At 43.0% G+C, this 12,139-nt stretch overlaps 1 protein-coding gene across 2 annotated transcripts in view; it reads left to right on the top strand.

The window, feature by feature from the left end:
- The window catches only part of Jarid2 (jumonji and AT-rich interaction domain containing 2), a 244,777-nt gene that overhangs the window by 180,088 nt on the left and 52,550 nt on the right, over positions 1-12,139 (top strand). For both annotated transcript variants that reach the window (XM_008831385.3, XM_008831393.2), the window contains one exon: positions 2,419-2,588. In XM_008831385.3, coding sequence (XP_008829607.1) covers positions 2,419-2,588 — 170 coding nt within the window. The remainder of the gene's footprint in view (positions 1-2,418; positions 2,589-12,139) is intronic.

Below are 12,139 nucleotides of genomic sequence, written 5' to 3'. Positions count from 1 at the left end.
GGAGCAAGTCAGTAAGCAGCATTCCTCCATGTCCTGTGCTCCAGCTCCTGCCTCCAGGTTCCTGCCCTGAGTTCCTACCTTGAGCTCCCAGATGAACTGTGACATGGGAGATGTAAGCTAAATAAACCCTTTCCTCCCCAGGTTGGTAGTGGTCAGAGTATTTTGTCACAGCAATGAAGAACAAACTAAAACAGCGCTCTTCTGGGCAGTAGGCAGTACTGTGAAGAACAGCTTCATCAAGAAACACTGGAAGTTCCACATTCTGCTTTTCATTTTGTTTCCTTTCATGCTGTGTCTTAACCAGGGAGCAAACCTCAGCCTTGTACTTGCTAGTCAAGCACTGTTCCACTGAGCTGTATCCTCATCCCATATTATGGTTTTCCATGCAACAGTCTTTTTGCCTCCCCTCAACCCCAGGAGCCCTGTTCTCTCCCTACTCCCCTATCCCATGTGACTCTGAACTGCTCTCAGACTAAATAGTATTTGTGTGTTAATTTTTTTTTTTTTTCTCTCTGATAATGAAGTGGGAGATGATGTTTCTTTGGGAAAATGCCAGGCAGCTGATGGAGGCATCAGAGTAGGGGCTTGATGTTGTGAGTACTACCAAAGGTCAGGGAGATTCCCCTTACCTGTGAGATAAATGCTTGTGGGATGGCTGCAGTCCTACCTCCCCTATGAGTGTGTTGGGCAGCATTCTCCTCCATAAGGGTAAACCTATCTCTTCTATTCCAGCATCTTTGAGTACAGTCAGGTTCTCAGTACTCTCCACACCCTCCTTTCCTTCTAAGACAATTTTCAACAGTCTCCTGTCCTTGAATCATATAGTTACTTATGACTGCCTACTCCAAGGATTTGACTCTTTGTGTCCCTCAAGCTCTTTAGTTGGATGAGGCCAGCAGAGCAAAGCCAACACCTTTGAAATCTCAGTCTGCACTGCCTGAGGAACAGTTCCCTCTGGACTCAGTTCCTGTGTTCATCTGGGTCTCACAAACGCTTCCTCACTTGGGAGCAGAGCTTGGCTTGCTTTCTCGAAGCTGTAATTTATTTTGCTGCCACATTTTATTCTGAGATTGCCTCATTTCTCATGTTTCTGGAGTAGTCATATGAAGCACAAGGTGTGTTCATTTGAACAGGGGTGGGGCAGAGACTGGAGCGTCATACTGTGTCCCACTCTGCCACCTATGTTGTCTCTGTTTACTTGTTTGTTGGTTATTATGGCTTCAGCAGCTTCTTGTGTACTGCATTCATTGTTGCTGACTTTCTTAAAAAGCAGGAAGCACTTAACATCCTGTTCACACTCAGGCTGCACTTCCATAAAAATGTCAAAAGACTCTGAATTGTGTCCATTTAGTACACATGAAATCACCAACAAAAAGACCAAAGTTTACCAGGCATGGTGGTACAGGCCTTTAATCCCAGCCCTCCCTTTGGGAGGCAGAGGCAGGCCTGAGACCAGCCTGGTCCACAGAGTGACTTCCAGGCTGGGACTAAGGAGACCCCGTCCAAAAAAAGAACAAGTTTTCCGAATTCGAATCCATATTTCTTTTGCTTTAAAATAGGAAGCTGGTCGTGGGGTAGAGAGTTTTGTTAGAAAAGCTAGATAGCTCCATCTGACGGCTGCACCTCCCAGAGCATCCAGTGTGTCGGTAGCCTTTTGGATGAGGCACTTTGTAGACTCTAATGGTTTCTAGTGTGTGATTCTATCGGGTGCCATTGTGTTCGGTGTGAACAAGGAGAGGGAGCCACCTGACGCTTAAAGCAGTTCACCACATTGCTTGGTCTTTGGAATATTGCAGTAAAAATTTTTAAATTTTATGTGTATGAGTGTTTTGCCTGCATGTGTGTAAGTGCACCACATGCATGCAAACCACAAGGGTCAGAAGAAGGTGCCAGGTCTCCTGTAACTGGTGTTAGGGACAGTTGTTAGCTACCGTATTGATGCTGGAAATCGAATCCTGGGTCTTCTGGAAGAGCAGCAGGTGCTCTTAACCACCGAGCCCATGTGTCCATCTCCTGCAATAATTTATCTATGTCAATTCTATTGCTAAAAAGCTATGAGTATAATTTTTCTTCGAAAGTTTAAAGGGGCAAAAATTAAAAACAAAATGTCTCAAACTCAGTTTGAGCAGCTCTCTTAAGATCTTTCCGTCCTTGTAGACTCTTTCTCTACACATATTATCTGTGCACTAAATTATGGCACATATGTATTTAATATCTGTTTATAAAACATAGCCCTGGAGCCAAATTTACTGCACCACGAGCAAACTGTAGTTTTATGAGAGGCACCAAACCTTGACTAGAGTTGGCTTGAAAGGCCATCTTTTCTGTCCTTCTATGTCACGATTTTATTGCTGTGCATAGGTCTATATTCTCTAGTCTCTGCTTAATTTAGTTTTAATTTTCTTCTTGCTTTTGCAGGCCCAGGCTGCAAGCACAAAGGAAGTTTGCTCAATCTCAGCCGAATAGTCCCAGCACAACTCCAGTGAAGATAGTGGAGCCTTTGCTACCCCCGCCAGCTACTCAAATTTCTGACCTCTCTAAAAGGAAGCCCAAGACAGAAGACTTTCTCACCTTTCTCTGCCTTCGAGGTAAGCCTGCAATGCCAGTTTGTATGGCAAGAAGCTGCCCACTTCAAAGAAAAGAGAATAAAGGGTGCACAGGGATGGATGGTGGCTTCACTTTGTGTTGGTTCCTTGCCACATTTGAAGGCAATTTTTGTTTAAGATTTATTTTTTAAGGTCTGTGTGTGTGTGTGTGTGTGTGTACCACTTGTGTGCAGGTACCCATGGAAGCCAGAGGAAGGTGTCAAATCCCCTGGAGTTAGAGTTACAGGCAGTTGTGAACCACCCAGTTTGGGTGCTGGGAACTGAATGTGGGTCCCCTGAAAGAGCAGTAGGCACTGAGATGGTGGCGCCATCTCTCTAGCCCCTTAAGAGCAATTTTAAGTGAGAAGCAGTACAAAAGGATTTTCTTTGAAGGTGTTTGAAACAATATCCTTTGAGCCTTCATATTTCTTCTGTTCTTATTTGGTTTCTGTATCCTCATCAGTGAACAGATTACATAATCAGTAGCTTTACTTGTATAATTTTGTTTTTTTCTCATTTACCGCTTCAATATTCCCTATTGCTATACATATATTATTGATTTTAGTTTGATTTGGTAATTGTGTGTGTGAAAGAATTGTGGGTGGGTACGAATCTTTTCCTTGTGTTGCCTAAGGCCTATCATCAGTAAGCTATGCTTCCTGGGGTCTCTCTGTTGTCCTCTCTAACCTATGCTACATTATGAAAAATAGATGTAACTAGAATACAATGAACAGGGAACATGTTAGTCCACACATGTGAACAGGACTTAACCATAGAGTGCATGGTAAGGATAAAGTTTTACACAAAGTTTGAGTTTCTGAAGAAGGATAATTTGGATTTAAACAGAGATGAGGAGAAAACATTGTCAGGAAGATTGGGGAGCCTCTTGAGGACATTCAGGCCATGAGTGGTGGCCAGAGTAAGATAGCCACTAAGTCGAGAGTTCCCTCAGTGAGCTTAGTTAAGAAGAGAGTGGGCAGGACAAGTCTGCTTTTGCACATTTGTAGAAAGACTCAGTTTCAGGTTACTTCTGAAATGTGTAACAGAATGATTTGGAGCACTCATTGTCCACTTGGTGTTCTGTCGCTTCTTAGGGCATTGTTATTTCCTTTATAGGGGCATTGCCCCCTGCCTTTCTGAAGCAGGAAGCTTGCTCCACTTGGGCACCCCATTGCTGTTTTCATAGTCCCCATATGACATGCTTGCTAGGGCTTCTTCATGTCCCAAGTTGAGATCAGGAGGACACCATGTGGACCATGGTTTGCCTCACTTTGTTGTGACACCCTACATGGTCACCTCATATACTTCCTGTCCCTCTCTCTCTGCATCCTCACTTGATATCTGGGGGTAGAATTGTTAAGGAAGAGAGAATGGTTTACAGTTGACATTATAAATGTGCCGACCATTGTATTTTCTTTAAAAACTGTTTTGCAGTTAGGGAGCACATGGATTTCAATGAAAGGCAAATTTCCACCAGTTCATCTTTTAGCTTTTGCAAAGCTCCTTGGTGAAAGATTCCTAGGCTCCTAAGTTGTGAATGCAGAGATGGGAAGGAAGTGGTGAGAACAGGCAGTGACAGACAATGGCAATGGCCCTGAGAGAAAAGAAATGCCCAGCAGGCTGACCTGAAGACTGGGAGGGGGTTAAGAGTAGAAATGGGATGAGGTGCTTCAGAAAAGGAATATGAAGAAAAGAATCTGCAAAGTGTCCCCAGTACCATCATCAGCAAGAGGTTAGTTCATCGACTGTTATGACAAGACTCTGTTTTGTGACTTTGATTGTGTGACTTCTTAAAGCACCTGAAGCTAGTTTTTCTTTTCTTTTTTAAAAATTTATTTATTTATTATTTTTTTATTTTTGAGTGTATGAGTGTATTGCCTGCATGTATGTAAGTGCACCTGTGTCATGCAATGCCCATGAGGACAAAAGAGGCCATCGGATCCCCTGGAACTGGAGTTATGGACAGTTGTTAGCTGCCATGTGGGTGCTGGGATTCAAACCCCGGTCTTCTGCAAGAAGAACCAGTGTTCTTAACCGCTGAGCCATCTCTCCAGCCCCCTGATGCTAGTTTTTCAAAAAAAGGTACTCATGCCTTAATTATGTTGGTTACTTCCCATTACAAAAAAGAGGGTTTTTTTTTGTTGTTGTTGTTGTTGTTGTTGTTGTTGTTGTTGTTTTTGAGATAGAGTCTTGCTGTGTAGCTCTGGAAGACCAGGAACTCATGATATAACCCAGGCTTGCCTCAAATTCTCAGCAGTTTTCCTTTCTCAACTTCCTGAGTTCTGGACTTACAGGAATGCTCTCCCACACTCAGCTAAAAAGGTTATTTTGATGTCACGTGTACTTTGCTTCCCTGCAGTAGTGGTTTGTACTTAGAAAAGATACTCTTGTTCTTTTTTAAAAAAATATTTTAGTATTTTTATTATGTGTATGTATGCATGTATTGCCTACATGTATGTAAGTGCACTTGTGTCCTGCAATGCCTGAGGAAGTCAGAAGAGGGCATCAAACCCCCTGGGACTAGAGTTACAGATAGGTGTTAGCTGCCATGTGGGAGCTAGGAATTGAACCCAGGTCCTCTGCAAGAACTGCCAGTGCTCTTAACCACTGAGCCATCTCTCCAGCCTGATAATCTTATTCTTTAAGATGACAGAAAATTGTTTTGTGGGTTATGGAGTGTAGTCATGTGAGTCTTCACTGTGAACAGGTTACATAACTTTTTTATTAGTATTAATTTTTTGTCTTTTTGAGACAGGGTCTCCCTTTAGCCCCAGCTGTGTTAGAACTCACTATGTAGACTAGGCTGGCCTTGACTTCACAGAGATCCACCTGCCTTTTCCTCCTGCGTGCTAGGACTAAAGGCATGAGCCACCACGCTGGGTTATAACTTGTTTAGGTGGTATAGATGGGTAAGTAGAATCAGGGACTGTCTTGGTGCCACGAAGTAGAAGAGAACCTGTGTGCCTGCATGTGCATTAAAACAAAACAAAACAAAAAACCCGAAACACCTGTTTCCTGTGTTCTGAGACATTGGGTGAGGTGCAAAATATTAGTGGTACCTGGATAAAATCTTACCAAGCACCCAACTTTGAGGTTTCAAAATTTAAGCATAAGAGAACCACCTTCTCATAGGTAAATTCACCTTTGCAACAAAAATCTAAATTAAGTGAAACTTGGGATATGTGGAATGATCTCCTTCATTTATGAGCTAGGCAACAAAATGTGTGGGTGTTAGGTCTGAGGTATTAAGTAAGAGTCACCCTAGCTTTTTCAGTCTTTTGTTAGATTCAGTTTGTTAGACCCAACTGCAGAAGTCTCAGGATGCATGAGATGGTACCCTCGTGGTCTTGGATCCTGGATGGGCAGAATCATGTATCTTAACATGTAATTGCTTTAGCTGTTGAAAATTTGTGTGTTGAAGTGTATAGGAGTATGTATATGACCCGTGTAATGCGCTTCTTTAATAATAGTTTTCTTTGAATTTTAAATTAAATTGTTAAAACTTTCTAATGTTCCATGAAAGTGTTTCTCGTTCTCCTTGGCAGTATCAACACAAAACATAACTAGGCAGAAGATTAAACTCAAAATGTTTTCCATTTCTGGGGCTGGAGTGATGGCTCAGTGGTTTAGAGCACTGGTTATTCTTGCAGAAGACCTGGGGTCGAATCCCAGCACCCACATGCTGGCTAATACCTGTCAGTAACTCCATTTCCAGGGGATCTGGCGCTCTCTTCTGTTCTCCGAGGACATTGCACAACATGCATGCAGGCGTAACATAAGACTCACACACGTAAAAATAAAAATAAATAAATACAATTTTTAAATGTTTCCATTTCATTTCTAGAGCCCTCCACTGTTGAGTGCCTCCTATGACTCTCTACTAAGCAAACCTTCTATGTGCACATACAGTATTTAAACGCTGTCCGAAACAGTGTTGTATTTTTGCAATATCATGTAAATGCTGTCATATTTTAAGAGCTTGATGGTGTGGACTGTTTGTGGACACTCAGAATTTATCTAATTCCTAATTTATATGGCAGTATATTTCTGATATCAGTGGCTGACACACTCTGTCAGTGAAATCTGAAGCATTTTCAGGCAAAGTTGGCAGCTGGGATCCCATTAGCATCCTTAGACCTACACTCTGATTCCATGTCTTCTTTTTTCATACTAGTTTTGATCCAGATAGAACTTAGGAGCCCTGATCCTTGTATTGAACCTGAAGAATGTCATCAGTCTGTCACCCTTGGGTGACAGTAGTGGGAGAGACATTGGTCTTTTCTTTTTCAGATTTTATTTTTAATTGTGTATCTCTGTGTTGGGGTGTGCAAATGTGCGTGTAGGTGCCATTGGAGACCAGAAGAAGGTGTTGGGTCCCCTAGAGCTAGAGTTACAGATAGTTGATATAGGTACTACGGACTGAACTTGGATTCTCTGGGAAAGCAGAAAGCGCTCTTAACCACTTAGCCATCTCTTCAGCCACTGACATCAGTCTTAATAAACTCATTATATATAAGAAAGAAAGTCTGGTGCAGGAATAATTAAGGAATCGAAGACATGAATGGGATGCTATGACCAAGACTGCATTTCTCCAGGCCTCAGGTATCAACTCTGATAGTCTCATTGGTGGTGTGGGATATGGAGGAGAGTAAGCGATAGGTGACAAATGGGGTGTTTTCTTCTCTGTTGTCCATCGATATGTCAATCCCCAAGACCATGCCTTCTCCCCAAGACCCTCTTCAATACCAGGAACAAAAACTTCTGACTAGGGACACTGTAAATACTGGGATTGCTGTAACTATTCCTGCGGGGTTATAAAGCTTTAGAGATTTTTTAAATTTCTGTCTCAAGACATCCAGAGACTAATCCAAGTTATCAGGGTCGGTTCCTTTCCTATTTAATGCCATGCCCTAGAATTTCTAAAGGAAAGCTGGGTGGAATGAACATTGGAGCAGGGCCTGAAGTGTTTGCCTGCTATGCATTTATCTTTAAATAGCTGCTTTGAAGAAGCCCACATGTCTCTTGCCAGAGGCATAATTAGTATCTTCCAGGGTATACACGGGGAGGAGAGCTTGTATGCGTGCCGTGTGTAGTGACTCGTACCATCGCTGTATTTCCTGTCACCAGTTTCATTATTCTTAATGAGTTCTGTCTTCCTCTCTTTGTTCTGACTATAATTATTAAGAGATTTAAAAGAGTTTAATGCAGCAGAGCAATGGCAGGTTAAATGATTCTCTTATTTACATTTTTCTCTTTATAGGGCACTGCAAATGAGGGGGATTCCCAAAGGGGAATCATGAAACATACAGTAAGACAGTTCATTCTTAGGATGGGGGCTGTCTCAATGCAGCTTCATTCTCTGCCCAATGAAGAGCCTTTGGGAGTGTGGGAGGGGGATTCCTAGTACATACCCTCGCTGCCAGCCATTTGAAGCCATGCTGTCTTGTTTGGGGAATGACTGCCTTCTCCCCCCGTCCCCCCCTTACAGAATCTTCCATAATCTGCTACCATTCAATTGCTAATTAATTCAGCCAATTTTATTGAACCCTTTTTGTGGCTAGACACTTAGAAAACAGATTACACACAATAAATCAGAATGAAATGGTAGGTAAAATAGACTATAGTTTAAAGATATGTAAGATGCCAGGGTAGGGGTGTGCTGCATGCCGCCAGGAAGGGAACACTGCTGTAGGCAGGCTAGAGAGACTGCAAAAAGAGGAAGGGGGCATTTGAGCTGGTTCAGTGTGTTAGAAACCTTTGTTGGATGGTTCCAGAGCTGGGAAGGAATTCTGCAGAAAATTATGCCAAGGCATGGGTTGTAGGATGGATTGGGTTAGTTACTTGGAAATTCTGAGGTTAAAACAAGGAAGTTAGGTTGTGGGGTAGGTCTTAGTTCTAAGCCTTGGGTGAGATAATGGCCTTCCACCGAAGTTCTCTTCTTCTGTGAGTTGACTGACTATGCCTGGCAGGTTAGGAAGCGGCTACTGGTAGAGCTTTGGAGCATCATTGAGGCTGTGGGGGATAAGGTTAGTTTGGGGCTCAGGCAGAAGACTGACCTTGGATTGATGGTGTGTTTTCCTTTCAGTCTGTTTGCTCATTCATAGAGTGGGTATATTCTGCTCTCTGTACTCTGTATAGTCTGCTAGTAGGTTAGACTAAGCTAAGAGGGCATGATACGGGTTCCAGTGAATGCCTAAGAGTACATTTGTTATTTCACATTGAGTATACGTATAGCTGGTAGAGATGTTGGAGGATTAGTTCGAGATCTGGTTAGAATCTTTCTTCTGTCTTTCTCTCTCTCTCTGTCTTTCTCTCTGTCTCTCTCTCTGTCTCTCTCTGTCTCTCTCTTTCTCTCTGTCTTTGTGTCTGTCTCTGTCTCTCTCTGTCTCTCTCTTTCTCTCTGTCTTTGTGTCTGTCTGTCTCTGTCTCTGTCTGTCTGTCTCTCTCTCTCTCTCTCTCTCTCTCTCTCTCTCTCTCTCTCTCTTCCAAAGAAAGGATCTTCACTGTGTAGCTCTGACTGGCCTGGAGCTCACTGTGTAGTCCAGACTAGCCTCAAACTCACAAGGATTCCCTGCCTCTGCTTCCCAAGTACTGGGATTAAAGGCATGCATCACTGTGCCCAGCCCTAAGTAGAACATCTTAAAAGGACCCCTGGATACTCACTCTATGGTGGTAATGGAAGAGAAAACTGACTAATGGAGTTTTCCCTGCAGATGGTGCCTGACCTTTTCTAGAAGGAGCACATATTTTGTTATATCACTGGCCTTGGGTATCGAGGAGAATTGTAAGTATAGCAAGTACAAACGTTTGGGATGATTTGGAGATCACAGAATGAAAGGGGATTAATTTGCTAGAAAGAAATTAAATCTCCCACTTGCAAGAAACACCAGTGAACTTTCTTGAACAGAAAAAGAGAGGGGAGGAAGATATGCTGTGGCAGTGGTACCCAGGGCTTTTGAGGTCCATGAGATGTTTAATCTAAATTTCTGAGCATGGAACTGTGAAAGTGAGCTGAAACCTGCCTGACAGTTTCTGTGGCTACCCTGCCCTCTACTCTCCCCAAATCACATTAGCCTGACACTTCTATGTTCTGTATCCCCTAGCATCTCAATTCTGCTGAGGAAGTAATTTGTTTGCTAGGATAGTAATGAAGAAATCTGAAACCTTGGAATTCTTGATCTGAGAAAGATGGATCCCTTATAATTAATTGCCTTGTGACCTTGGAGCTGAGGGTTGGCCTGGCTTCACACCAGCTGGCCTCATGACCATGTCTTCCCTGCAGGAAGAGAAAATAGACTCCTTCTCCCTGCCAGGCTGCTGGCTCAGGTTCAGGGGTACTTTCCAGAATTCTCTCTGCTTTTCTCCTCAGTGTCTAGGGAAGCGCTTAGTATTTCTTGTGCCTTTTGAAATCCATTGAGAGACAAAGGATGTGGGATGGGGTGGAGCTCTCTTAAATCCTGACATTGCTCCTGTGTTGTCCAGTACCTTGCTGGCTGTGTGGATTTCATCCTATGTGTTGCTTTCAAGTCCCTGCTGCCTGTGCCCTGCAGGAAACCTGTGTCTAGTGTATCTGTGGGAATCTGAAAAAGCTTTGCTTAGCTCATAAGGTCATATATAGACTTCAGTGTCTGGAGCATCTGGCATTTAGTAAATTTAGCTTTCTAACTTGTTTATACTTCTCAGCTTGAGGTAAAAGGCTAGAAGTTGTACAGGTGTGATTTGTGAATTCAGGTAACATTGAGTGAGCCACAGACCTCGTGGGGTTTGACAGGATGCATATGCATATATATTTGAAGTTCCCTGTGTAGAGGCTACTGGGCAAAGGCTACAAAGTGCTAGGCCAGCCTGCCTGATGTTGGGGGTTCAATGGGGAGAGAAGAGTGGTGCCCCCACATGTTCAGTCAGTGCCTTGGCTTCATTCCTAGGTGCGGATGCAATTTAGGGCAGTGCCCCAGATGGATCTCCCACCCAGGAAGTCATTGCCTCACCTGCTGTTTATCTCCAGTGACTTTTCATAGCTGCAAGTGTCACAACTCTCTTCTACTTTCTCCTTCCTTCCATCCCTCCATCCCTCCTTCCTTTCCTCTTTCCTCTTTTTCATTTTTATTTGGTGGTGGTGGTGGTGGTATATATGCAGTGTTGTACCATATAGCTCTGGCTGGCATGGAACTCACAGTATAGACCAGGTTGGCCTCCGGAATGCTGGAGTTCAGAGTGTGCATCTGGCTACTTTTAGCTTCTTTTTTTAAAAAAAATATTTTAACTTATTTTTATTTTATGTGTATGAGTGTATTGCCTGTATATGTGTAAGTGCACCTGTGTTGTGCAGTGCCTGAGGAGGTCAGAAGAGGGCATTGGATCCCCTGGAACTGGAGTTACTGGTGTTTGTTAGCCACCATGTGGGTGCTGGGAATATTACCTAAGTCCTCTGCAAGAGCAGCCAGTGCTCTTAACCGCCAAGCACCACCCCCATCCCTTTTTTTTTTGGTCTTTTTGAGACAGGGTTTCCCTGCAGCCCTGGCTGACCCGGAACTCACTATGTAGACCAAGCTGGCTTTGATCTCACAGTTTTCTCTCTGCCTCTGCCTCCTTAGTGCTGGGACTAAAGGCGTGGGCCACCACGCCCAGCCCTACTTTTACTTTTTCTAACCATGGAGTTCATTTTTTATTTCTACATGCTACCCTAGCACCTGGCCTGCTTACCTTTCTGTTTGGGAAAGAAGATAGAAAATTCATTGCCTATGGCCTCACCTATATAAGATATGATAGGTTTTTGTTTTTATTTTTTCAAAATCACATTTATTTATTGAGGGGAGGCAGTTCATGTTTAAATGTCAGAGTACAACTGGCAAGAATCACTTCTGCAGTGAGGGTTCTAGGGTTCGAATTCAGGACATTGGGCTTTGCAGCAAGTGTCTTTACTCACTGAGCCATTTATATTGGCCCAAGTGACAGATTATATAGCTGTGAGTTGTTTTTGAAGCCTACTGATTACTATGATACTAGGATTAACCTAATAATGCAATTTGTTGTGAACTGCTTAGAGTGTTTCTGCATATAATGCCTTACATCTTTGTGGTCATAAGACCAGCTTTGGATAAAGGCACTATTCCTACTGCATAGGTGCTAGAGCCAGGGCTTTATCCTAGAGAGAGTTAGATGCCATGGAGACTGTTTCTATGGTTGGCATCTCTTCTTATTTGGTTATGATTGGCAGGCAAGGCAGCTCCTTCCTCATTAAGAGGTGGGGCTTCTTTTGTGTAAGGCCTTTACCTCAGGCTCTGCTACACATAGGCTTGCTGGTGCATGATGTGACTTGATGAAAACCTTTTAATATTAACATAATTTAAATTACCGGTGTTTTTTCTTTAGAAATGCTAGCAATTCTGTATTGCTACAATGGAGAGAAATCGTTTAAAAAATGAACTTGAATTGCTTTAAAGAAAACAGTAGCACATGGAAGATCTTGGTACAGCATGGTATGCATGCAGATGGGTGACCCCTGGGAAATACTGTCAAGAAGTCCATTTTTGGAGATTGTAAAGTCTGACCTG

This window comes from Nannospalax galili, unplaced genomic scaffold, assembly GCF_000622305.1.
Source record: "Nannospalax galili isolate Female #2095 unplaced genomic scaffold, S.galili_v1.0 scaffold30, whole genome shotgun sequence".
In the NCBI taxonomy this organism is placed as follows: domain Eukaryota; kingdom Metazoa; phylum Chordata; class Mammalia; order Rodentia; family Spalacidae; genus Nannospalax; species Nannospalax galili.
Note: the sequence above shows the minus strand (reverse complement) of the source record. Positions and strands in the feature narration are given on the sequence as shown.